At 41.1% G+C, this 27,802-nt stretch overlaps 2 protein-coding genes across 6 annotated transcripts in view; one reads left to right on the top strand and one right to left on the bottom strand.

The window, feature by feature from the left end:
- The window catches only part of LMBRD2 (LMBR1 domain containing 2), a 35,280-nt gene extending 19,988 nt beyond the window's left edge, over window positions 1-15,292 (bottom strand). Inside the window, exons 1-6 of one of the 5 annotated variants that reach the window (XM_074857059.1) lie at window positions 15,012-15,292; window positions 7,601-7,830; window positions 7,062-7,141; window positions 5,105-5,200; window positions 4,178-4,345; window positions 3,103-3,313 (exon numbers count right to left, since the gene is read on the bottom strand). In XM_074857059.1, coding sequence (XP_074713160.1) covers window positions 3,103-3,313; window positions 4,178-4,345; window positions 5,105-5,200; window positions 7,062-7,141; window positions 7,601-7,774 — 729 coding nt within the window. In that variant the 5' untranslated portion in view covers window positions 7,775-7,830; window positions 15,012-15,292. Of the gene's footprint in view, window positions 1-3,102; window positions 3,314-4,177; window positions 4,346-5,104; window positions 5,201-7,061; window positions 7,142-7,600; window positions 7,831-10,279; window positions 10,481-15,011 lie in introns of those variants that run through there. The other 4 variants (XM_074857062.1, XM_074857061.1, XM_074857060.1 and 1 more) reach the window with 4 other exon arrangements.
- Window positions 15,293-15,425: 133 nt separating this feature from the next.
- SKP2 (S-phase kinase associated protein 2) lies at window positions 15,426-27,685 on the top strand. Its single transcript, XM_074856541.1, has 10 exons — window positions 15,426-15,503; window positions 16,248-16,495; window positions 17,831-17,942; window positions 18,220-18,363; window positions 18,936-19,070; window positions 20,390-20,488; window positions 22,036-22,163; window positions 24,355-24,406; window positions 25,106-25,213; window positions 26,380-27,685. Exons 1-10 carry the CDS (start codon window positions 15,496-15,498, stop codon window positions 26,591-26,593), a joined length of 1,248 nt encoding a protein of 415 aa, XP_074712642.1. The 5' UTR covers window positions 15,426-15,495; the 3' UTR covers window positions 26,594-27,685.
- The last annotated feature ends 117 nt before the right edge of the window (window positions 27,686-27,802 follow it).

The following is a 27,802-nucleotide window of genomic DNA, read 5'->3' as shown; positions in this document are numbered from 1 at the left end:
TCAGTAAATCTGGATTCCCTCCAAATCTCCTAAAATCTCCTATCATCACAAGAGATCTGATTAGTGTGGCAATTTAGTGTGTGGCAAAATAAGTCTGTGGCTATGATCTTACTGACATCACAGAGACTTGGTGGGATGACTCCTATGACTGTAGTGTAGGAATGGAAGGATACAGGCTCTTTAGGAAGGACAGGCAGGGGAGACGAGGACTCCAGCGACCAACTGGAGTGCAGGGAGCTCTGCCTGGGGATGGGTGAGGAGCCAACCAAGAGCTGATGGGTCAGGATTAAAGGGAGGGCAGGGACAGGAGATGTTATAGTGAGGGTCTGCTACAGGCCACCTGACCAGAAAGACCAAGTGGATGAGGGCCTCTATAGACAGACAGGAGCAGCCTCAAGTTCACAGGCCCTGGTCCTCACAGGGGACTTCAACTACTCCGCTACCTGTTGGAGGGACGACACAGCAGGGCAGAAGAAATCCAGGAGATTCCTGGGATGCATTGGTGATAACTTCCTTCTCCAAGTGGTAGAGGAGCCAACGAAGAGAAGTGCTATGCTGGACCTTGTTCTCACTAACAAGGAAGGGCTGGTGGGGAGTGTGACCTCAAGGGCAGCCTTGGCTGCAGTGACCATGAAATGGTGGAGTTTGAGATCCTTAGGGGAGCAATGAGGGCACACAGCAAGCTCGTTAACCTGGGCTTCAGGAGATCAGACTTTGGCCTCTCCAGGGATCTGCTTGGCAGAGTAGCATGGGGTAAAGCCCTGGAGGGAAGAGGGACCCAAGAAAGCTGGTTTATATTCAAGGATCACCTCTTCTAAGATCAGGAGTGATGCATCCTGACAAAGAGGAAGTCTGGCAAAAATGCCAGGAGCTCTGCATGGATAAACAAGGAGCTCCTGGACAAGCTCAGACACAAAAAGGAAGCCTACAGAGAGTGGAAGCAAGGACAGGTAGCCTGGGAGGAATACAGAGAAACTGTCCGAGCAGACAGGGATCAGGTTAGGAAGGCCAAAGCCCTGATAGAATTAAATCTGGCCAGGGACATCAAGGGCAACAAAAAAAGCTTCTATAGGTACATTGGTGATAAAAGGAAGACTAGGGAAAATGTGGGCCCTCTCTGGAAAGAAACAGGGGACCTGGTTACCTAGGACATGGAGAAGACTGAGGTATTCACAACATTTTTGCCTCAGTCTTCACCAGCAAGTGCTCCAGTCACACTGCCCAAGTTCCAGAATGCAAAGGCGGAGACTGGGAGAATGAAGAACTGCCCATTGTAGGAGAAGATCAGGTTTGAGACCATCTAAGGAACCTGAAGGTTGTACTGGGTTTGTGTGGCAGGGTTTTTGGTAGCAGGGGCGGGGCCTACAGCGGTGGCTCCCCCAGCTCGAAGTTGGACCCACCTCTGGCAAGGCCAAGCCAGTTAGTGATGGTGGCTGCACCTCTGCAATAATGTATTTCAGAAGGGGAACCTGAGAGGGGGTTGGAGGACTTGCGAGGAGGAGTTACAAGAACAACATCTGTGTAACACTAAGGTCAGTGGAAGAAAAGGGGGGAGGTGCGCCAAGGCAGAGACTCCTCACTGTATCCCATGGTGAGAGGGCAGGGCCACGCCCCTGCCACCCATGGAGATCACCAGTGGAGCAGAGGCTGACCTGTGGCCTGTGGAAGACCCCACACCAAAGCAGGCAGCTGCAGTTAACGGAGGCTGGGACTCTGAGGGAAGAAGAAGTCCCTGCTGTTGTAGTCTGGCACTGTGAGGACTGCAACATGTGGGGGTGATCCACACAGGAGCAGCACAGGAATGGCTGCATCCTGTGGGAAGAACTCACGCTGGAAGATGTTCATGGAGGACTGTCTTCCATGAGAGGGGAGCCACGTGGAACAATAGAAGAATGCCAGAAGCTTCCCTCCCTCCTTCACAAGAAGGAAGAAGCGGCGAACTGACTGCACCTCTGGTCCCCTGACCCCTGCACCACTGAGAGGAGAAGGAGGTAGAGAGATTGGGAGCAGAGCTGAGCCCAAAAGAAGGGAGGGGTGGGAGGAAGTGACTTCTCACTGTCCCACTCTGTCTGTTAAGTGTTGTTGTTGTTAGTGTTTGAGTTAAAGTAACATTCTTTTTTCCTTCCCCTAAGGAGTCTGTTGTCTTTTGCCATAATGGATGAAACATACCTCCCTGTCCTTATCTCAATTCCTGAGCCAAGTCTTTTGCTTCATTTTCTCCTTCCCAATGCTGGAGCAGGGAGGGGGTGAGTGAATGGCTGTGTGGTGTTCAGTTGTCCTCCAGGCTCAAGCCACGACAAGGTGCACAAGTCCATGGGACCTGATAAGATGCACCCAGGGGTCCTGCGGGAACTGGTGGATGAAGTGTCTAAGCCACTATCCATCATATTTGAGAAGTCATGCCAGTCTGGTGAAGTTCCCACTGACAGGAAAAGGGGAAACATAACCCCCATTTTTAAAATCACAGAAGAAGTTACCACCCTATCCTACAGCTCTTCAGAAGTATTATTTCCAAGCCATGGTATCAGAGCAGTAGAACAGGAAATAGCTATTCAATGGGTTGAATTCTATTCTTGAACTACATTAGAGCCTATTGCTCACTAAACCATTTGAAAAAAAACAATGATCTATATATTCTCTTCTCAAAAGGCACATAGCATGGTCCTGCCAATCTAGCCTGGTAACTCAAGAATCCAGAAACGTAATGGGAGCAGAGCATAAAAATAAACATACACAATTTGCATGAACACTGGTGAAACATCTGTACACTGTACTTTCAAGTTCACTCTAGAATGTTATTTCATTAGTGACCAATATAATTCCAGAAGTGTCACTAAAAGAATAAAACCAACAAATAATGGTTATCAAGTTGCCATGGCTATCAAGTTGCCAAGTTCTTCACATCAGGGCCTATTTCTCTTGATTTTTACAAAGGATTGAGCGCCATCAAGTAGCACACTATGATGATCTTCTTAATTTACTGGTATTTCACAGTAAGTTCATGCTACTTATGTTTTCCTGCCACAAGTACCCAACACCCAGAAATTCAGAGATAATTAACAACAGCCTTCACTAATTTCATAGCAAAAACTAGTTACTTACCTCCATAATATCTTCTAAATTCTCCTCTGCATCTGCTTTTTCAGTTGTCAGTTTGGCAGCTTTGAAATAGGTCTTCATGAGTAGATAACCCCTCTTGGCCCCATTCCAGTGAGAACGTGGAATTTCTACCAAACCATAACCCAAAAGCAACACAAGAAGAAATAGACCCCATGTGTTTGCTGCAGCTATCCCAATAGTCTGAAGCTGGTTCCTAAGGGAAAAAAAAACAGCAAAAACAAACAAACAAACAAACAAACAAACAACATCCTCCTACCCCACCTGCAAGAAAGCAGCCTTGAAGCATCTATGCACCAATATGGTTTTAAAGTTTACAGAAACAGACTTAGTATCTGTAATTCTTGCCAAGCGCCAGTCTGCTACTTGGTCGCAGTTAAAGCTGTCATGATTTTTTTGTATCTCCCATGTTTCTGTCCCCTCTGGAGGGAAGACAAAAATGTTTGTTCTCAAAGGAGTATGTTCTTTTAAGAAACAACATGAACTTAGCAAACTTGTTGAAAGTGAGGTCAAAACAGCATAAGGGCAGTCACTATAAGAAACAGCCTCAGAACCCAGGATTTGTACTCAGCAGTGGAAGTTCAAAGCAACTAGGCATTACATGACAGTGTTTACTACTGTATCTAGTATGGAAGACCATTAGCAATGTTCTAAATACCAATTATTTTAACTTACCTTATCGCCTTTAACAGAATATACAGTAGATGGAAGCACTACACAGGAACTACTGACAGACTTTTTGAGGGGTGTTATTCTGAAAACACTGAGAAAGTTTCTGCACTAACTTTGCAAATGCATTTGTAGGGAGAAAAAAAAAAACTTTGCAAATATAAGAGGATTCCTCTGCCTTACATATCAAAATCAGAAAACCAAAAGACAAACTTCTATAAATAGTCTAAAGTACACTTTCCACAAAAAAAGTTAACAAAACTTTCTAACTGCCTATCAAAAAAAGATCAACTAAAATTGTTTTTTAAAAAAGACCCATTTCATCTACAGAAGAGATTACCTGTGACAATTTTGTAAGAACTCATGCAAGTACTTACAACATTATTCTTACCATTGTAAATTGAAGTTTGGATTTACAGCCACATATATTAAAAATGCTCCAAAAATCAGCAAGTAAGTGCCATAATAGATTGCATTCTCAATCAATGCAGTTTTAATCTTTCCAGTAATGGAGAACCCTCCTGATCTAGCATATGACTGCATGAAAGGTAGCAGAATCCTAGGAAGAAAGCAAACAAAACCAAATCACATCAGCCAACCAGGAAAAAAAAAGAAGTAGTTTAGTAGTGGCAGGATACTGAGACAGGGGTGTTTAAGCTAAAGACTCCAAGCTTAATTACCTAGCTATATGTTTTTATTCTAGATGTACTGGTCTGATGGCAAACCTTAAACAAGCTGCAGACAAAAACAATACAGTTAGCTTTACTATGAAAAATCTGTGTTAATTGAGAACTCACTACCAACCCTGATATTCTTGACTGATCTAGCAAAATAATTATTTGATAATAGGTTGATCAGAAACCACACACCAGTCTAACCCAAAAGCACAGACAATCAGTTTGCTGTAGCTATATCTAGAGCTTTAAACAGCACATTCAATAAAAACAAATAATTTACAATATTACTCAAAAATTACCCAACTTATTCATGGAATTATTTTGGTGTTCTTTGGCCTAAAACCCATTATTTTCAGACAATCTATCCATAAACACCTCTATATGTAAATTGCTCAGTTTCAACTATAAAAGTGAGCCAAAAGCATATGGTTGCCACCTGAAAAGGAACAAAAAAAAAAAAAAGTATGCTCAATTTAGTACAGTACTTATTCAAGAAAATTCACTGCTAGCAAATAATACATGATTAGAAGCTCTGTGGAATAGTGATATATATTCTTAAAGACTATGCTATGACTGTTAAGATGATGTACTTAGAAGCTGTACCTGTATCATAGTCTGTCATATTCTTTTGCCTTACTTACCATGTTAAAAACTGCGACGTCCAATATACAACACGCCAGAAAATTGGCATAATTCCATTAGGAATATAACTCCATGGCTTGAAACATTTTTGCTTGCTGTAACAATGTAAAGAAGCTTATTGTTAGTTGTAGGGCCAAGAGCATAAAAACCATTTTCTATAAATTCCCCTATCTAGAAAGGTCGTTGAAAATAGCAGAGGTAATACACTAGTATTTGAGTACACAGACAACCATCAACCATCTCAGAAGAAAATAAACTAAATCACCACTTAAAAACATTTATCATTCTCTTCACTGCAAATATCTGGACAAGACAGATTTCTTAGAGAAAAAAACAGTAGCTCAAAGACTAAAGAGAAATAAGCAATTAAGCAATTTAAGGTTACAATTTTTTGGGGGGGGCAGGAAGTACTTTCTTCACACAAAGAAAAAACATTTCTGTAGACAGAAGACCACTCAACTTTAGTTACTGCAGCAGGTTTTAAAAAAATATCTAGGGACCCCATCATCTAGCTGTTTCTTCTGTCACCCACCCTTCTGTCACAACTAAATACTAAATAAGTATTTAGTCAGGCTTGTATAAACTTTGATTTGTTGAGCCAATACTTTTCTGACAGGTAGTGTTTGCTTCATAGGCCCAGAAAAGCCATGAGAGCCTTTTTAGTGAAAGAAGAGCAAAAGACAAAGTGCCTATCCACACTAAGACACTTGGCGTTTTTTTTCCCAACACCTGCCTGGGTAATGAAGCAATGGTGAGTCAAGGGACAATACAATCAATTTAATAAGAGTATCTATTGAGAAATAATTAATGTTTTCCAGGGTCAAACTAGTTAAGCTTGAGTTGTGAGTTTTTATGTACACAGCCTAAATATTTTCAAAACTATCAAATTACCATAGAATGACAGGTAGTGTGACTACAGGTTTCAAACAAAGTTTTAAGATATGAGTTGCACCAACACAGTATCTGCTCAGTTACTACTTAAATTGATATTTCTATCTGATATACTTGTCATATACTATAGTATAACATGCACCAGCATGTTCTGAAACTGCAGGTAAATGGAAAGGCTATTGAATATATTTCAAATTGTGTATTTATCTAACTATGTTTAATTAAATTACACTGGGTGGTCTCAAATAAAGGGTACAATGTTGTGTCACTGAGTCTGACATTTTACTGTTCTTCCATGGATATACATCCAAAGAGCCTCCACTTTGGGGCAACTAAACTGGCAATACTTTCCATGGACGTATCAACTGATATCTTAAATGCTCTAATCATCTTACAGATAACTATACTGCACATATCCACAAGATGTGGAAATAGCCAATGGTGACTAAAGAATGAGCAGCCACAGAAAGAGCCCACATTCACCTACATTCACCATGTTTTAGGGGTTACCTCCTTCCTGCCAGAAGAGAGCAAGAAAGCTATTGTTACTTTGGTAGAATACAGTAAATTTCAGATAACTCCAATTACCACATACATGCAATTATAATAAGCAATTAGATATGCTGCTTACATATAAGACAAGCCTACTAATTTCATTCATAAGATATAAAATTAGATATTCAGATCTAAAGTCCTTAAGATTGTGAAGAAAAGATAAGCATTCACCAAGGCATCTCCTCATAGATAAGCTTGAAAAGCTTAGTTCTAACACTTTACCAACAAAATAGAAGAAATCTAGCATGAAATTAAAAAAAAAACCAAAAAAAGAATATTTAGGATAATCAGCTAGAACTACTGTATAACTACTACCAATAGATGCAAGGCACTTTTCTTCACCTCTTCCCTCACCTTCCTCTGTGCTTACAATCTTCAAATGTCATATCGCACAGATAACACTTGCTTATTAGTCTTAAAAACATGGTACATTCCTATCATTTAAAAAAAAAAAAAATCATAAAATACTTCTTTAAAAACAGTCCAATGAAGAAAACATATAGCTCATACCTTGGAGCAAGTGTAACGTAAGACCCGTTACTTTCTGCAGGGCTGGAGTTAACAGCAAGTTTGCACCGATTATAAATAGTCTAAAAGACAATTAATTTTATATCAGTGACCAAAAAAGGTATAACATTTAATTAAAAATAGTTAGTCCCATTTTTAAAGATGTTTCCTGTATTCCAGGTTTACATTTGGGAACAATTATGTCAATAAACCCTCAAAACAACATACAATTTGCAGGACAAGTAAGTAAAAAAGTGGAAGTGTTTTTATGTTGCCTAAACAGATAAAAAAAATTGTTATAAACAAAAAATGAAATTTTAAAACATTTGAAATAGATTTGTTATCTGAGGAGATCACCAAAAAATAAAATTAATTGTAAACACGGACATTGTCATGCAAAAATGTAACAAGTGTTTAGTTTAATAAGATACTATTTGGAAAATTTATTTGCTGTTTAAGATACTGTCCTTTGAAATAATGATTTTGAAAAAATATCATACATATTTTACATAACTAAGCGGGAAATCTCACAAGTTTCTTACCGTACTGACATCCAGAGGCAGTATAAATACAATAAGAAAGCAGAGATACCAAGCCAATAACGTTGCTATGATCACCAGTCTATGCTGTTTCTTGAAGTCCCCATAACGATGAAGTAGGAATAAGGCCAGAAAAAAGACAAATACTATCTCAAGGCCCAGCGCTGCACCACTCATTATTGAATGTTCACTCCAGCCACACAGCACAGCTCACTTAAGAAAGCAGATAAGAACTGTGAGACAAAAAGACATTTAATTACATTAAAATCTCTGGAAAGCTATTTACACAGAAAAAAGACATTTGAAAACATATTAATAGACTTCTAATTTCACATGACAAAGACTCTGATCAGATGAAGAACAGGATTTTTTCAGCAAGGTGCTCTAAAGTCCTCTGCAGAAATCAAACTATCATGTCATTCCAACATTGTCATTTCTAGGAACATATTAGGACAACTTCTCTTCATCTTCTTGATATACAATAGATCCAAAGGTCAAATGTCTAGACTATAAGCCTAACTTTTAAGTCTAGTATAAATTTCAAAAGAAAATACATTCTGCTCTTTTTTTTCTTTTAGAAGAAATAAACTGATTTGGACAAAGGGTTAAACGTTTAAATTAAATGTTTCTGGAAAGCTAATGAGCAACTTTTTTAATGGACCGTTCCTCAACTATGCATTTAAATTCTGTACTGAGTGTTACCAGAGCATAAAAATACAGCAAAGTATATGCTAGTCCACTTGTGATATACCTCTTTTAGGTTTGAAATTTCACGTAGTGAGAGGAAACATGCTAGCTAATTCACCTTCCTACTACTCTTCTGCTCTTGTTCAGAGATATGGAAGTCTCAATTTGTTTGTCACTAGTCTTGACATAATATATTTTTGCTTTGCTCATCCTTCTGTGTTTAGTTATTCTGTGTTATAGTCAGGACTGCTAGAAGTGTCTAGGAAGTACATACACCTTCATGCAGGCATGCATGAAAAGGGCCAGTGAGCTGCACAAATCTATTACAGAAAATTTCACTGACTTGGTACATTGCTAGTTAAACTGCTTCTAACCTTTCTAATAAGTATCATTTTACCACAGGCACTTCACACATTAACAAAAAAAAAAAAAAAAGTTTATTACTATGGTCAGGCTGACTTGCTGCTCCATCAAGATTATCATTTTAGCTGGTTTGATTTAACAGAAACAGTTTTTGCTATGGCTTCCCCACTGTTGTATTTTCAGTGCTTTCACTTTTCCCTGGAATTTTAAAGATTTAAAAGAAATGCTACTACTAAAATTTCCCTCAATTTACTTTTAAACCCCTTCAGAATCTGTTAAAGTGAACCATTTCTTTTACTAACCTCTCATTATACTGCTTAAGCAGATCTGTTATGGATGAGGGCACTAAGCAGTGATATCTGTCTTATTTCCACCAAAAAATTTCAAAGTTTGTAATGCCAGTACTTCCTTGAGGACACACGGGACAACTATTCTGTGATTTTTCCCCAAAGATTTGTTTCCTGCCATTTTGCTACTTTCACATTTAATTTTCAAATAGCGAGAGCAGCCTCTTTACTCCATGTTGGCTGTTATACACAGAGCACACCATATTCTGATAATAGCTCAAGTTACCTTCCTGTTTCTTATCAAAGATGCACACACTTTTTATCTTCTGCCTTTCATCTAACATGTTTATCAAATAATTAGCATTTCTGTTAGGTCAAAGCATCCCCTTACTATCTGCCTTTACTACATTTTGGCCAGATCATTTGCAAATCATGAATCCAGGATATCTAACATATTTCTCAATCACTTACTCTAAGCAAGTCCTTTTCTATTCTATTGTACCATTCTTGTTTCCTCGGAAAACAGTCTTTTGTATTCAGAGTATAGTAGCAAATTCCACCAAAAAATTAATGGAAAAGAAATACTATATATCAACTTCATCAAGGCAGTGCTATCAGACATATGTAGCTTTGGGTGCCCATTATAGCCACACCTTATGCTACGTAAACAAGAAAAACTATACAGCATACCCTCCATTAGTCACACCTATATAATTTTTTACTACAGTAACACCTTAAAAGTTGCTATCAAAACAGAAGGCGAAAAGTTTTTGTGTAAGATGCTGTATTCAGTTACTACCATGAGGTAACTTCCAAAAAGATTATAAAAATGTATGGAATATCCTAAAATAGAGTGGCAATTGAGTCCTACTGCAACTTAACTCACTTTCAAAGTCAAAAGCAACTTTGCAGTTATCAAAGCAAACTCCATTTTTCTGTTCTTCACCTGGTCCCTATTTTAATCTCAGAATACAAAATGAAACGCCTGATTTTCACCAGACTGCAACTGATGACTAATAGGAGTTGTGCTGAAATAATGTATACACATTTTCAAAATTACAAATCATGATTTTTAGATAGAAACCACTTAAAACTAGCTCTCCATACAAATAACTTGAATGGAAAAAAATCTACAAGGTGAGGAATACAATGCTTAAGAGGAGCTCTTACTATGAACTAAATCCTGACTAACAGGACAGCTGTACTTGGGACTCGTGCTACTAGAATTATTTGTATCTGACCTTAAAATGTATTACTGCAGGCTATAAAGCCATGCCCTTCCTGTGGCAAGCAGCATTTGCCTCTGAACTTGGTTGGTTAGCTCAAAGGAAGTTAAGTTCCTTACCCATAATTCTGTTTCTTCATTTTATTTAGACAGGCTTCTCACTATTAGGTGAGAACACAGGTCCCTAGTATCAGCTGAAATTCCTGAACTCCTAAAGAATGTTCTCTTGAGATCCATGAACTACTTCAGAAAAGTTCTCTCGTACTCTACAACCTTCAACTGCTTAGAAGATGCTCCTGTTAAACAATGACAAAAGTAACAGAATTCCTCACTCTGAAGGAAAGAGTATCTATTGGTATACTCCATTTCTGGACAGTAAGGCAGCTACAGATTAGTACAAGTAGTATCAAAAGCTGAAACAGTGGCACTGAAAGTGCAACGTAACCAGTAAAAGGCAAGGACATGCTGTTGTGTAGGCTTAGGATTTTCTTGCTTTGTTTCAGACATAGACAAAATCAGTAAGCTTTTTATTCTGTGAATTGAAGAGTTTGATTACTCCCATATAGGACATACATGTCAAAATTCTAACATGAAATCCTCTAGAGTCCAAACCCAGCTAATAACTCTTTACAAGCACCATAAAGGGCTCAGTTCACACTTAATTCCCTTGGAGACTCCCCACTATCAACAGTATTAAATTACCTTGCCAACCTCAAGACTAACCACACTCATAACCATCTACATTACAAATGAACTAACTACTCTGCCTGATACAGAAATACTCAAGTTACTAAATGGAACAGCAGAGAATGAAAAAAAACCCCCACACCTCCTTAGTGCTTTCATATAGCACCAAATTTAGCAACAAAGACACTCCAATATTATATTCTTAAAAAACGGCTAAAAAGAGTAGAGCATATCTGTGAAGAAAGGATCTTGGTCTCACTAGAGTGGACTTCAATACCCCTTTAATCAGAAATTCCAGATCAGAGTGTACCACAGTTTTATTTTTTTCAAACTTTGCAGGAAAGCATTTTACCAACAGATTGTTCGTTTTGCCCATTAATGTAATTGGTGCTTCAATCCTTCCCAATCTAGTATCACACTTTCTGCAGATTTCTCATTACCGCCCTTGACACTCTTCCCAGCTTACCCACTTCCTTCTGCAATGAGCTGGAACCCATGCAGTATCTCAGCTAACGCCTGAGAAGGCCTGAACTGAGGGTCAACATTGCTTCACATGCCTTACTGAAATGTAAAAATAGAAGTACAACCTGCATGACATTCCTTTCATGTATCCAGCTTATTATGTCCTCCAAATTCTTTCCCTCAAGAATCACAACACTGTTCTCCATCCTGTATTTGTGTAGTTGATTGCTCCTTCTTAAGTGCAGGCACAAAACTCTACTCATTCGTACCTTTTCCCCTCCCACGGGCTCATGAATCTTCAAGGCATTTTATTTTCCACTACCACACTCAAAAGGGTCTGCAATCCCTCCTAGCTTTATGCCTTCTTAAACTTTAATAATCACATTATTTCATTATGAAACTCTGTGAAAATCATGAAGAGTAGCTGACAAGGGACTGGTCTCCTTAATCACAACAGTAGCTGTTCCCAATTGTTCTTCCCCAGCAAAAACTGTTCTTCCCCAGCAAAAACATCCTGAGAAACAGAGAAGTCCTATTAAAGACCAAATATAGGACATCAACTGATCCTCTTGTATACAGCAGGCCAATCAGTGAAGTAAGTTAGATTACTTCAACAATTTTTCTTGAAAAATTGATGCTGTCTTTTATTCAGCTATTATATTCTAGATGCTTATAAATAGCTTTTGTTCCATTTTTTTTTTCAGGAATTCAAAAGGAAGTAGACTAGTCTGCCAATCTGTAGTTTCCCTTGTCCTCCAAACATCAAAGACAGCCATCATGCTTCTGGTTTTCGTATCTTTGATACCTCAGCAATTTCTAGAATACTACAGCCTTTTTTTCGTGTTGGTCTTGGAAGTATTCTCAGGTAAAGATCATCAAACAGATCTGGAAAAGTTAAATTTCTAGAAATCTTGCATATTTCAGTTAAAACACTTGAAGAACCAAGCAGCTAGAGATTTTCTTGCCTTACTCTGTATTTTAAACACCATAATTACAACTGAAAAACATTGTCACCAAGGTAGTTACCAAACTGTGAAAGAGATATCAAAGACAGTAATGAACAAAACTGAGTGAGAGACACAGCATACTGAAAGAAACATCTGTGCCACAGCATCTGCCACGTCAAGCTGAATTTACAACTCAGTAGCAAGTATAAACTGAAACCCGCCGGCTCCAGCAAAGTATCAATGACCAGTTCAATGATGACCTTTTGCATTTCTGTCAGGGAATAATCTGCTAGTTCCTATTGAGTTTCCTCCAGCACAGTTCACTTGGGAAAAGAAACATAGTATGCCACAACACCTGTGATAGGTTTCTGAAGCCTGCACTACTCTGCAAAGCTATGCTGTTAAGAATCCTAAAGTAAGATTTCACTTTACAGACATGATTAAACCTTTTGGACTGATAGAACTGCTCCACACTAAGAGCCCTTGATGCTTCCATCTTTAAACAACAAAATGGGCTACCTTCACATTTTAGAAATCTTACAGAGAAAAGAACAAGAGGTCAAGCAACAATAAAAATAATCCTTTCAGTCATTTTCATATCCAGGTCTGCTTAGTATGTTGTTGGGGCTTCTTTTTTGTTTGGTTTCAGGTTTTGGAGGGGGGGTGGGTGTTGGGTTTTTTTACTTCCTTATTACACATTGACCCTTGAAGCTCAGGGAAATAGCACGTATTCATAAACAGACAACAGACAGACAAAGAACTGCTTAATCTCAGCACTGTGAGAAAACTATCTAAAGAAAGAAAATAGCCATGAACTGCCTGAGACAACCAACTAGAGAAATTATCCGATCGCACTATTTTGGAGAAATAACCTCTGAAATTAATCAAAAAACCATAATTTGCATAGCTTTGCTCTTCTAAGAAACACTAGTCTACGTATTGATTGATATTTTATTAGTATCTGTAATTTCAACTATTTTGCAATGAAGATTTTAAATTTACTAAACATTTCATTGCTTGTGTATCAATACTTAGGGAAACAAATTTTTTATCTGCTAATGACAAGAAAAAAATAATAAAATGCTGTGCTGACTCCATTCAAAATAGCAGTATTCTCTGATTTGGTGGGAGACTAGGGTCTCCACAGAAGCACTAAATAAGAGACACAATGCTTGACCAGGGAACATAGAGATTTTTGTGTTCAAAAGTAAGCAGGGACCATTAGTACAAAACCACAGGAAGCTTATTTGCTTTACATGGTGCTGCGTTGTCCTCTAATAAGGGATACTAAGTATGACAGAGGCTGATGCTTTCATAGGGTTTAGAGGAGTACTCCAGCAGTAACACATTGAAGAAAACAAGGTGCTTGGCTAAACTAAAATAGAATCAGATACAAAAGCTGTACAGTTGCAGTGAGAATCTAAAAAAGAATAGAAATTGCTACCTGGGCTGTCAGACTAATGCACTCACACAAAAAGATGTGTCAGTAAGGCAGTCAATCACATGATCATAACCCTAACATTGCATTAAGGCAAACTTAGACTATTTGGTAATTCAAAGCTTTTTAAAAAATGATTAGATTTTATCTCTTTCAGTAAGTTCAATTTTCCACACATTAATAGAGGAAAGTGAAAAGACTGACAACGAAAAAAAGGGGCTGCAGAGCAGATTAAATATAAACAGCTTTTTTTTTTTTTAAACTAAAAAACTACCTCTCTTTCATTTGGTTATCCACTTAAATAACCTTTAAACTGTTCCATGACTTTGGTTAAAACTGGAACCGGTTAACACAAATTCTTTTTTAAGATTATATGAATGCTAATTTGAGTCACATTATTGACTACATCTGACTTAATAGATTTTGTGCATGATTTGCCACTCAGTCCATTACCGTCTTCAATTTTATAGGCACGTCTCTCCATCATAACGCAGTAAACAAAGGACAGCATTTACAAGCAAGTGGCTGACTAAGAGTGGAGTTGTAGGTGTGTTCAGAACTAGTTGTCCATCCCCACCAATTTCAAAACAAGTAGTTTGGAGAAAAAGCACGAAGAACTGCATTACTGAAAGAAAGCCTGGCATAAATCTGAAACACGGTGTAAAACGATTGCAGAGTTTAAACTAGCGTGGCTAGGTATAGGACCAGAATACGTTGGCAGTCCCTCAATTTCAGGCCTTCACAGTGAAGGCGTTTCCAAAACGCAGAAAAACCTTTCACAGTAAAATGTCACTGTCAGCGCGATTCTGGTCTTCCAAACCAGATACTGCCGTTGCACATTAAAGCCGTTAAAGCGGATGACTGTATATACATTGGCCTGTACAGCGCACAGAGTTAAAGTCTCCAGACTCTTAACAAACACCAACATGAATGCCTTAAACGTACGTGCCTGGGGTCCCTGAAGGAAGCAAAAAATTAGCGGCTAAAAGCAGAAAAACGAACACACCGACTCCTCCCGCCCTTCTCGGACACTGCCCCCAGCCCACCCCACCCCGCCTCCACTCCCTAGTCGAAGGGAGCCCGGGACGCCTCCAGGGTCTCCCCACTTCCGACCCGGGTCGCGCACACCGGGGAAGGGGGCCGAGCAGGACACGCTGCACCCTCCACCCCCCCGCCTCCGACGGCGCCGCGCCCAGCCCGGCCCCGGCCCCCGCAGACCCCCGCCCGTCCCCCGCCGTGACTCGGCGCCGCGGCACCCCCGCGACCGCGGCGCCCCGACCCGATCCTCGCCTCTCGCCGCCCGCCCCGGGGCCCGCACCTCCACCTGCCGGCGACCTGGGCCGCGCCGCTCCCTCACGGCAGCCAGAGCCCCCCGCTCAGCGGCCGGTCCCTCGCGGGGCACCGCCGCCTGCCATCCTCGCTGCCGCCGGCCTCTACGCGAGCGCTCAGATCGCCACGCAGAATGCGGCGGCCGCGCCCGGCTCCTTCCGCGACAGGGCGACCGGGGCCGCCGCCGCCGACATTTGCCCCTCGCCAGCCGCCTGTCGTCCCCAGCAGCGCTGACGTCGGCATCGCCGCCGCCCCGGAGGCGGGCGCAAGGTACTGTGGGTACGGCCCCTCCGCGCCCGGGCGGGGGAAGGTGCGCTGGCGGCGAACTACAACTCCCGTCAGGCCTTGCGGCGGCGCCGGCCGGCTTCCGGCCGGGGCGGGGAGCCCGGTGCGCGTGGCGGGACGGCGCAGTCTTAAAAGCGCGGGGCGCGGCGGGGCGCGGAGTTACCGCTGATGCTCCCGCTCCCGCCGCCATGCAGAGGTATGGGGGCAGTGGCAGCGCTCGCCGCCCGAAGCGCCGTCCCCGCGGGTGGGCTGGGAGGGAGCCGCGTGGTGCCCGGGCCGTGCGGGAGGCGCCGGCGGGTGGAGGGGTGTGCATGGGAACCCCGGGAGCCTGCGCGGGTTCTTGAGGTCCCATGAGCGTTCCGGGTGGGGGTGCGTGGGTCCCCGGGGTGCCTGGAGGTGAGGTGTGCGTGAGACCCTGGCGTGGGTGCTTAAGTCTGGGGGGGTGCCGGTGGCTGCCCGGGGTCTCTCCCTCTCCGCGGCGGGCAGTAGCGGCTCTCCTCTCCCCCCGCGCCTCCCTGCGCCCCCGCCGTGCGTGGGGCTCCCGCTGATCCTCCCTTGGGCGTTCCCACTGTCCCGCCCGGTCTCTGCCAGCGGTCTGGGTGCCGGCCGCGCTCGGGTCCCCGGCTGTACCGGGTTTGCGTGGCACGGTTTTGTTAGCGGGGAGGAGGCGGGTGGGGTGCGTACAGGGGCAGGTCTCCATCGTCTTCTCTCGCCAGTCCCCCCCCGCTCGTCCCCTCGCCCCATCCGGGAGCGGGGTGGCTCTGCCCGCCGCACACGCCTCCGCTCGGCCGCGACTTGCGCGTCCAGCAGTTGTAACCGCCCTGCACCGGGACGTGGATTTTCTGTGGCTGTGAAATGCTTCTGCACGAGTAGCCCCGTCCCGTGTTTGGTGTCAGTCTGGCGGTACCTTGAGAGCCTGTGGGTTTTGTTGTGTCTGCAGAAAACACCTCCAGGAGATCCCGTCTTCCAGCAGCAATGTTTCTACCAGCTTCACCTGGGACTGGGATGCAAGTAAGACCTCAGAGTTTCTCTCTGGCATGGGAGTGTCTGTCCTTAAGAAGGACAAGACGGGCACTGAAAACATGCCAGAGGACCTGCTGGTGACGTTTCCTCGTCCTCTGAAGCGGCAGAAGGTGAAGGACTTTTTCATTGCACGGCGGCCTCGGCTGCTTCAAGAGGGAGAGTCAGGTACTGTTAACCTGGTCCAGGTTTCATTTGCCCTTCAGAAGGGATAGAGAGTGGGCATCACAAGTCATTAATACTTTAGTCTTTGCTTTTTTTTTGCTCTATCCCAGCAGAATGGGCACTTCTAGATCTAGTGGCTCTCAGGCTTGGGCCAATGAGCCTTGTTTTATGTAAACCTTTAAGCAGAGGTGGTGTGTCTGGCTCCAGAACTGTGGGAAATTCACATAAGCTGTGGTTGGCTCCTGCCAACCCCTGGCTGTGTGATGGGTGTTTGTGCTGCATGTCCCTTTGTCTGTCTGCTCATGCTGCTTGGGACTGGATGGCACCTTGGCCCAGCAGGGCCCTGAGCTGCATCTGTTGTTCTGCCCAAGGGACCCATTCCAGGAGATGTTTCACCACATACCAAATGGGGCCAGGCTTCTCACAGAATACATCTGCAGCTACCAGATGAATATGGACCATTGGCACTGCTGTCCCCAATATAACTTTGAAACCCAGAGTGGGGCTTGATTTTTTTTTTTTTTCATTTGAGCATCTAAGAAGTAAGATACTTGGTCCTCAAGACCAAAGGGATCCTGATCCACATCTCCTAGTGCAGGCTGAGGTATGCCAGAGGGGCAGCATCCTAGCTGCTGTTGGAGCTGAGCTGTGAGCAATGCAAGGGACCCTTCCAGATAGCTACAGAGAGGGTACAGCAAAGGGTGTAAGGCTCCTAGGCTGGAAAGGGACTGGCAGGGAAAGAGCAGGGCTGTAACCTGAAGACCTGGGGCCCTTGTAGAAGGGGTTATAGGATGCTGGGATCCTTTCCCAGGTATCAAATATGGTTTCAGTCTGCAACGACTGAAACAGCTCTCTCCAGACACTAAGCTGTCATAGGAAAGGTGGGAATGCCCTCGGACAACCCTGCTTTTAAATAAGATGGAGTGCTGGGTCATGGGCAGCTGTTCTTGAGTTCCACCACCCAGAAATCTCCCATGTGAATGGCAACACCTGGAGCCCTGTATCTACTCATGAGAAGCTGAGATCACACCACATCCTTTCAGATAATTCTTGGGTGGGGTGGTGGTTAGTGTGCATGTTTTAAGGAGCAGTTTGCAGTACCTGCTTTTCTCTGTGTACCACACAAAAACATAGCTTACCTTGGGTCTCCCTTGTTGGAGCCTGACATACATGTGCATTTCAGCTGGGGAAAAAAGAAGACAGCACAAGCCTTAGAATACAAAGGAAGTAACTGAAATTTTCTTGTTTCTAAAACGAGTGTATGAATAAAAATTGTCATTTTTTTCAGGGAAACTGTTTTTCCATAGCAAACTAAACACGTTTGTTCTTTCTCTAAAGGTGTTTCTTGGGATGTAATTCCAGATGAATTGCTTTTGGCAATCTTTGCATATTTGCCTCTAAATGACTTGCTAGAAGCTTCCCTGGTTTGCAAGAGATGGCGTCGTCTTTCGTAAGTATTACTTCTCATAGTTTAGTACTAAGAAAACCTTTGCCTCCATAGACTGTTAAATGATCTGGTTCTCATCTTGTTTATTCATGTATAATTCAATATATGCTGTATGTGGGTTATATGTATAATCAAAAGATGGCTCATATATTTTAACATCAGTAAATTCTATTAAATAGCTTTCCTTTCCCGCAGTCTTTTGTGACACTGAAAACTTTCTGTGCTTGTACTTATAGTTCTGACCCTTTCTGACTCACTAACAAGTAAAATTCTGTTGTAGGTTTGATGAATCTCTCTGGCAGAGTCTTGATCTGACTGGTAGACATCTGCAGCCAGGAGTGATAGGACAGTTGCTGCCTGCAGGTGTTATTGTATTTCGCTCCCCAAGATCTTTTATTGGGAATCCGTTGTTTAATACAAGCAAGTAAGGCTTCTTCTGCATGTTCTGGATGCTGAAACCACATCTCAAATATTCAGTTTCTCTGTGTATTTTTGATTTTAAGGTCTCCACCAGTAGTAGTGTTTATGCTCTCTCTGGAGTGTGGAAGAGCTGATCAATGATTAGGCATGTGTTGAAATAAGGGGATATGCATTCACCTGTCAGTTATTTAAAACCAAGTTAATGTGACTTTTTTGAAAGTGTCAAGCACCATCATCCACTTCCAGTTTATATCTTGTAGAACCAAGAATTGTCAGCATCTCCAGCATTTTTGTATGGGAAGCCCAGAAAAATTATTTCACTCCAGCAAGATAGACTTTCAGGTGTTACGACAAATCTTGTAAATGCCTTGAGATAAGAGTTCTGCAGTTTTGGCTGGTAGCTTACCCATAGGCCCAATATGCTTAGTAGTATGTCCAGTGTGCAGCTAAATACAAAGGTATAATTATTTTCTGCAAGCTTTGCACAGTTTTAGTGTATGGGGTATATTTATGGTATGGGGAATTTGTAGAGCAGGTTTTAATGCAATTTTAGTAACCTGCCTTTCTCCTTTTCAGACATCTCAAAGTTCAACATATGGATTTGTCAAACTGCACAGTGTCTGTCACAGATGTCCAGAGTATTCTTTGTCTGTGTGAAAAGCTGCAGAACCTCAGCTTGGAGGGACTAGTGCTTTCTGACAACATCACTGAGTGAGTGACATGTTTGGGAATACTCAGTAAATACCTTCTGTTTGGAGCTATCATTTTGTGCAGGCTGGTGAGAGAATGCAGTTGAGTTGTTCATTGTGGGAGTCTTTTGAAATGGCTGGTTCTAGGCACCTAGGAGAGCTAGCTGTCAGGCTAGATAAGTGGCCTCCATCCTCTCTATCCTCCAAGAGATGAGGTAAGGAGGAAAACACCCATCTGGAAGAGTGTTTCCTGGTGGCTTTTTTTTATTCTCCAGAGTAACAGAAGCCTGGAGAAACTGCTTATCTCTAGAGTTTATGTGTTCATTGACTGTACCTGCAGCTAAGCTGTACAGCAGAGCTACTTTTATTTTCCCATTTCTGTGGTCCCAAGAGAGCTTTGTTTGGTGTACAGGTTCTTTTCTATTTTAAGGGATCTCAGCAGCTCTCCAACCAGATGTTTGTTGTGCTTCTGCACTATTTCTCACTTCTGTGTTGAACTTCACTCTTTGAGTGTCTGAAAAATTATAGATTCTGTCAAGCAGATGAACTGTTTGGTTAAACTGGAAAGACACTAATGGGTGTGCAGTCAACCTCCTGTTCAGTCACATCAGGTCATTGTGGAAGTGCCAGGGACCATAAGTCAGATAGCTGAGACTCTGGATATCTTGCTTTCTACTTTTGAGCTTTCTGATGCCTTCCTCACATCAGAGGGGACAGGGAAACAACCAATAAACCCATATAGTTTAGCTTTTGATACCAGATTAAAAGTGTCTGAAAATTGGGCACAAATTGTGGACCAGTGATGGAATTTTACTGCCTTGTGTATAAAGGTGGATACTGGGTGTAAGGATTTTTCCAGGTTTTGCCAACTGCATGTCTGCTCTAGTCTTGCAAACAAATGCATTCAGGGGGATGCTATCTGGACATGTTTTTTTTCTGGAATAGCCTCCATCTTGGAGAGGGGTAACTTTGGAAATGGGATGATTGCTTTGTCTTTTGTAGAGGTATAGTTATCTTTAATAAGCCATGTCACCTGTTTAATGCCATACAACAGGACAAGGTGAAAAGAAATTGTTTTCTTTTAAACTTAGCATTTTATAAGTACGCAGACTTGTCAGGCATGTCAGGCAAATAGGCAAGTATCCCTTTCGAAGTTGTGCTGTGATGCAGCAAGTACAGAGTTAAGATTCTTAGTGACTCTTAAGTTGGTCAGTTTACTGAAGAGGCAGTGCTGCATGTTTAATGAATGATTCTGTGCCCTGGATCTTAGCTCTTAAAAATAATTACACATCCTAGCAATGCAAGCAATGTTTCAACATGAAATTTTATTCTTCTCTACAGGAGCATTGCTAATAATCCCGGTTTGATACGACTAAATGTCTCTGGGTGCTCAGGGTTTTCTGCAGAAAGCTTGGAGCTGATGTTGAGAAGCTGTTCTATGTAAGACAAAAATAGTTTTTGCTATTCCTGCTTACTGCTATTCCTGAGAAGAAGGATCCTTTTTATTTTTTTCCATAGGCATGCCAACTGTACTTGTCTCTAATATTTTTATGAGCCTGTTTCTGTTCCTAAATGTCTAGCAGTTGATTATTAGCTGAATAGTCAGATAGTTTCTTTCCATCAAGTTATTTTCTTCTTTAATAGCAAAGATGTACTTCAGTATTTTTTCATGAGTTTTCTTAATAATCCTTAAAAGAAGTCTTGTTGGTGGGTAAACCCCACTTATGTTCTTTTGATTATCATGTAAATTTGATTTTCTTAATGAAAGCAGTATGTGATCCTCACAAAGTGAAAGTGTGTATTTTGAAACTGAAAAGTGGAGTCCCAGAGTTCCCTTTGCAATCAGAGTGATTAGCAGAAAACATTGTGCCTTTCTATTCATGATAGAATAATCCTTCAGAAACCTTCTACTTTATGAAGCACTGTGTTCAGATTGACAGCTCCAGTGATTAAACCGTCTGCTGGCAGGAAGTCACTGAACTGAGCCACAGTCAATCGGGGATTTATATCGTGATCTTTCTGCTGCCTTCCTGTGAGATGCTGGACAATCTACTTAATCTTTGCTTCTGCAAAAGCATGTTTCTAATCAAACTGTAAGTTAGTGGACAGAAAAAGCCTTAATCTTTCTCTGCCTCTCATGGGTAGGTAATGCTTTCTATTGCTTGGTCTGATTACTTGGATCATGAGCTCTTTAGAGAATGGCAGTCTGTACAGTGCACAGTGAATAGCAGATGGCAAACCTGATCCTAAGAATGCCAGTGGCAGTTTAACTGTTTTTTCATTTACATAGGCTGCCAGCTAAATGCTCTAGTTGTGCTGTGCACTGTGTCTTTGTCCTCTGGTTACATCTACAATACCTACACACAATACAAATACTTTGTCCCAGCCCCAAATGGTGGTAGCCTATAAGTAATGAAGCATGTAAAGAGAGTTAAAGTCACTGTGTGGCCAGTGCTTATGTAAAACTAGGAAGTATTTTATGCTAATTAGGATTAATTGGTCATCTGACCAGTGCTAATAATGGATAGCCTTTTTTCTTCTTAATGTGAACATCTGTTCAGTAGTAGCAGATTCAGGTCAAAAACCCAGAAGCAAGATGAAAAGAAAGTGTCCCAGTGGCAGTCTCCAGAGAGAACCATTTCACTTCCGAAGATATTATTGAATGACTCCAGTTGGAAGTGGCCTTGGGAAGTCATTTTAACCCCTTGCCCAGAGCAGGGTCTAAAATCAGCACTGGCCAGGTTGATGAGGACTTCCTTTGGTTAGATCTTGAAAACCTCCAAAGACAGATTCCACAGGCTCACTGGGCAACCTGCTTCACTGCTTAATTATTGTCAGAGCAAAATTTGTAGTCATGAATACAGGAAGTTGGTAGTAGATGTGTTACAAGTTCTTGCCTTGAAAGTATCAACTGTAATAGATAATACTGGAACTCATACTTTGCTTCAGTCATTCTCCCAAACAACTCTTTGTTCATTTGTGTGTAGGTTGGAGGAGCTGAACTTGTCCTGGTGTGACTTCACAGCCACTCATGTCAAAGCAGCAGTCAATCATGTTAGTTCAAAAATAACCCATTTAAATTTAAGTGGATACAGACACAATCTACAAATATCAGGTAAATAGCAGCGTGGCAAACTTTTATTCCACTATGGGACAAAGCAGCAGGCTTTATATTTTCTTCTTGTTGGCATCTGCTCTGTGTGTAGAAAAATCATGCTCTACCATTGATTTTGTGCTGTACAGCTTGGTGTTGTTGCTGTCAGGGACTCTTACTCATACGTCTGGCTCAGCCATGAGAATGAGATGATTTGTCTTCTGAAATTAAAAATAATCAGGTGAAAGCTCATTTCATCTTCAGTTGAAAGTTATAGCCCTTGCTTCTGAAGTAAGTCCTGGAAGCAGGATACAATGGATGCCATGGTCCACTGTGAATTAGCCTTCTAGATACAGTTCTTGAAGCCTTGTTAAGGCTTCTGCTATTGTGGCTGCTGAAGGTGTCTGTTGTGGTTTAAACCCAGCTGGCAGCCAAACACTGTGCAGCCACTTGCTTGCCCTGCCCTGGGGCATGGGGGAGTAAATTGAAGGGGTAAAGGTAAGGAGACTTGTAAGTTGAGATAAAAACAATTTCATACTTGAAATAAAATTAAAATAATGATGGTGACAATAATAGAAGGTACAAATGAATAATGCACAGTGCAGTTGCTTACCACCCACCAACCAATGCCCAGCCCATTCCCAGCTAGTGATCCCAGAGGAGGAAAATCCTGAAACCACAGTCCTGGAAGAGACCCAACTAGCTTCCTGGCCAGCCTTCATCTATATACTGAGCATGAAGCTGTATGATATGGAATAGTCCACTGGCCAATTTGGGTTTGTTGCTCTGGCTGTGCTCTCTCCCAGCTGCTTGTGCACCTGCATGCATGCAAGATATGGGAAGTTGAAAAGTCTTTGATCTCTTAGCAACAACTAAATACATCAGCATATGTAAACATTCTTCTCATACCAAATCCCATACTGAATCCAAAGCTCAGCAATATTCTAGGTACTAAGAAGAAAAACTAGCTCAGTCCTAGCTGAAATAAGGACAGCACCTTCCAAAAGAGAACAGTCATAGAAAATACCTGAGTTTACTACTCGAGGACACGATGTCCTACAGATACCAGTTAATTTGGAAGGCAAATAATCTTGGTAATCAACATTTAACTATTTAGTTGCTAATAGTTCTAGGAGGAAAAGTTGGGTAAAGTTGCAGAGTAACAGAAAGTGCAGAGAAATCTGTATCTGGGGAGAGGGCACAACAAAATGGACAAGAGCATAGATAAAGGCTGAAATGTCTTTGGTAAAGAGAAATTAATTTTGTCAGTGAGCAAATTGGTGATAGGGCATTGGCTGACAAGCAAGAAGGTGACACACAGGCTGTGACCTCTTTTTTTTTCTGTTTAAATGTCACAGACCTCTGCATGCATTCCCTTGTGGGGAAATACACCAGTTGTCTTTATCTCAGCTGAAAACCCATAAACAAACATGCTACATAATCTCTTCCAAATCAGGAATTTGAACCTTCTGTTGATCTGACCATTAGAGACAATGTGCTGAGCTCTTCTGGTTGCAAAACACATTCTATGAGTAATTTCATTCTGCTTCAATGCAGTTTATAAGGTGTAAAATTTGAATGGTTGATTAATCATAATTTAGGTATTGTTTTCTTTAGTTTTTGCATGTGAAATACCAAAATCATCTTGCATGTTGATTAGCACCTTACTAATAATAGTGGCCTTTTAGGTGATATCTGAGCCACAGGTGATTCTATGCTGTTTGCAGACAATGAAAGATGGTCTCAAGAATTTAGATCAGGAAAACCATAACTTTCTCTCATGAAGAAAGAACTTTTTGTCAGTAAAATGGAGATGCCTAAAGAACTTGATGCTCTGAAAGGATATTTGATGTGTGGAAAATTTTTGGTATTTTTTCACTACATGTAAGAATTTCAGGCATCTCACCATTAATGTGTCTTGGTAGATTTCCACAGCAATATCCTTTGAATTACTCACTTTAAGTTGCTGGCTCAACTGACTTTTAGGGACACTTCTTTGGATGAAATAGATCTGTTTTGCTGAGGATTAAAAAAAAAGTCTGTGTAAGGTATCTTGATAGACAGTCTTGTGTATCTTTTTAACAAAAAGTTGTTTCAGTTGTGGTATTCCAGTAGGGAAGATATAAATGAACATATATGGAAGTGAGTAGCCTGTATAAAGCACATTTGTCTTGTTACTGAGATAGACTGACTCTGCATGACCTCTTTTCAGATGTTAAAACACTGGTGGAAAGATGTCCTTTACTTGTCCATTTAGACCTAAGGTAAGAAGATTTGTCCAGCTGGTCCTTAAATCTTTATGATTCAGGGAATTTCAAATTCTATTGCAGTGCAGTAATTATATAGCAATAATGCATGATTGTGTAGGGTTGCACAACCAGAAAATACTTTCTATGCTAAACCTACAAAGATTTGCTATCTGGCATGACCTAATCTGGAGCAGGTAACTAACTTGAAGATTTCTTTGTTACCTCAGCATAAATGTTACGTACATACAGGATTTGTTAACTAATAAGTGACTGTAGTCAATAGGTAGAGTGGAAGGAAGCATTTAGATGCATACAGTTTATCAGCCTAGTATCCTAGACAGGGTTCGGTTCAGCTCTGATACCAATTTATTACTTGGCCATAGATCTGTTAAAAAAAAAAGTGTATTTTGGTTTTGACTGAGTCAATTAAAATAACTTGAAGTGTCTGTGTAAAGTAATTGCCTTTTCATGGCATGAGTTTGCTGCAGAATATCTGCCTGCAGAGAAGCTTGTGCTTCACTTGCCCTTAAGTGGAAAAAAAAATTCATCCCCACAACACACACACTAGAAATGGGTTACTTCCATATTGAGCAAAAAAATACTTCAGTGGTAGCAAAAGAAGTTGATATTAAATTTTTCAGCCTGAATTTTGGAAATACCAGATTTACTGCTGCTTTATATTTAAACCTCTATTTCATATGCTCTTGTGTACAGTGACAGTGTGATGTTGAATCTTAAGTGCTTCCAGTATTTTCATCAACTCTCCTTCCTAGAACATCTGTGTCTTAGCCGATGTTATCAGATAACACCTGCTGCCATAGTGTAAGTAACCTCTAGATGGCTTTGGTTTGCTGTTCATACAGAGGATAAGTTAATTTAAACTTGCTTTATTTTACATTTAGAATTGCAAGTACTGTCTTGAAAAGTTACTGGTATGATGAGTTAGGAATAAGGAACTGAGATAAAATAACCTGACTGCTAGAGCACGTACCTTTGAGAATCCAGACTGGAACCAAAGGTATCTGAGATAATCTTTCCATGATGTCAGTCAGTACTCATGGAACTCGCTGCTCAGTGCATGCATTGTGTCTTCCTTTAATGGCATTATACTACTGGTAGTCATTACTGTGAGGTACAGCTGGAGGTTCCAGTCCTGCCAGTGACCAATATCGGTGTTAATATTAGGCTTTCAATTATGCAGCAAGGAAGGTATAGTCCTTTGGAAAAGTTAAGAGTTGACAGTACTTGCTGATTAGCCAATATATTTATATTCCTTTGCTTTTGGTGCACCTGCATCAGTTATTGGTTGCCACTGAAACACAGAGTTACTTGCCTGTGGGGTTTTTCTGCCTTTTATTAGGATAGTATCTATCCATCTTAATCCTCTCAGGAAGTATGTCAATCCTAAGGAAATGATCAACATGAAAAAGATTGTTAGAGGGACAAGACTATCAAAATGTGACTCTGAAGAACCTCTACTGTAGCACTGTGTTCTCATGATGATAGCTTGTGTGTCTGCCTTTCAATTTTGTCCAATACTTGCTTATACATACACAGGTCACATGATGACTGGGCAAACATGAAGCAATCAAGAAGCCAGCGCTGGCTACTTACCAAAATGTCGTAACAAATTGGAGACTGATACTACGTAAGGGCTTGTGGCCTCTGAGCCACATCCTGAAACTTCATTTGGGGCAATTCCTTCTACTTGTTCTTAAATATTTAAGTCCAGGGAAACAAAAGGGTAGGAACGAATTTGTTTTCACTCAGAGATTAGCAAGAAGCAATTTATTCAGGTAGTTTACTAAATTACCAGTACAGAGAACTAGTTCCAATTAAATATCTGCTTTTAAAAAGTAGGAAGGGGAATTAAGCTTAAGTAGTTACCTTCTAAAAAAATTAGTAGAAATGCAGTTATCTAGTTTGGGTACAGACTGCAAAAGAGACTTTTCAGGTTCATGATTAGTTTCAAATTTTTATCTTTCTAGACAACTTGGTGAAATTCCAACATTAAAGACTCTTCAGGTATTTGGACTAGTGACTGATAGGTCCCTACAGCTCCTCCAGGAAATGCTTCCTGACATGAAGATCAACTGTTCACCCTTTACAACTGTCGCAAGGGCAACTGTTGACAGTAAAAAGAGCGATGAGATTTGGGGCATCAAATGCAGATTGACACTGAGAAAACCTAGTGTCTCATGATCATGTACAATGCACTGGATGCGATGGACACACTGTGTGTAGTGAAGATCCTTAAGAAGCAATCCTTAAAGGTGCTGGAGCACCTTTAATCATAGTACTGTTATTGTAAAAAGCATTTTGACTTCCTTATATGCCTTAACGTAGTTTCATAAATATTTTTGCAGTATTCTTCTACTTAAAACCTTTAGAAATCTGATGCTCTCTGAGCAATTGTAGAATTTTTAAGTCCTTTTCTTTTTTACAGGGGAGCATTTTTAAAAAATATTATGAAATGCAATTAAGCAATGTCAGCCTGTAACAACTATTGCAGGTTCTGATGCAGCTAGGTGTTCTAAGGTGTTCTAAAGGTGCTTTTAATGATCTCTTCCAGCTCCTCAACTCCTGAAACAGCTTGCAGAGGTGGTAAGAACTTTGGTCTGTGTCTATCATCAGGGTCCTCATGCATAAGCATGGAATGTTCCAGCAGGTATAAGCGTTAGTTGAAAAATTCTAGGGCAAACCTGCACCCTGTCTAGGGCATGAATACGCTGCTGTTGTTCCCACAAATGCAGTAAGCAAGCAGGTGGTGAATTTATTCATGGATGTTTAAGGTTGGCCTATAGCATTACTGTAGGGCTGTTGCACAGGTATAGTGCTTCCCAGCTCAAACTGAAGAAAGGAGTTCAAGAATAAATATGTGCTAGTACAGAATAAATTACTGTGGAAAGATTGTATGATTACTAGGATTTGATATTTAACTTGACTTTTTATAATATAGCAAATACAGCATTACCTTGTTAATCTCAGTTGTTTTGGGTTTTCATTAAATTTAAGAGTGTAACACTTCAGTCACTAATGAGCTTGTGCTCCTTAGAAGGAGTTAATGGGCAACAGACCTTGTGAAAGCTGGAGTGGAGAAGTGATGGGAGCATACTGGATATTCTGTTGCTTCAGTCTGCAGCCTTAGGTTTATGCCTTAAATTACTTCAAGAAAAAGTAAATCTTTGCAGCACAGCACTTTTGTAAATTCTTCTTCTCTCTATGTACAATGTAACCCTACACAACTTCTCTTGCATTTAATAAAGGCTTATTGAATTGCTGTATTGTACAAAATGACTGATGGATGGGAGAACACTTCCTCTGGCTTGCCACCAACTTTGTGTCATGCGTTTAAAAAAAAAAAAAAGGGAGAAATTTGTCCAAGCAATGTCTAAACAGTGGTGGTTTAGA

Source organism: Strix uralensis, chromosome Z, assembly GCF_047716275.1.
Source record: "Strix uralensis isolate ZFMK-TIS-50842 chromosome Z, bStrUra1, whole genome shotgun sequence".
Lineage (NCBI taxonomy): Eukaryota > Metazoa > Chordata > Aves > Strigiformes > Strigidae > Strix > Strix uralensis.
This window is presented reverse-complemented; position numbering and strand designations above follow the sequence as displayed.

What these genes read in the sequence shown, in the direction of transcription:
- SKP2 (XM_074856541.1), top strand. An exon ending in AAGAGATGGCGTCGTCTTTC is followed by an intron (nt 17,943 to 18,219) that starts GTAAGTATTACT and finishes ATTCTGTTGTAG; the next exon opens with GTTTGATGAATCTCTCTGGC. An exon ending in ATGTTGAGAAGCTGTTCTAT is followed by an intron (nt 20,489 to 22,035) that starts GTAAGACAAAAA and finishes ATTTGTGTGTAG; the next exon opens with GTTGGAGGAGCTGAACTTGT.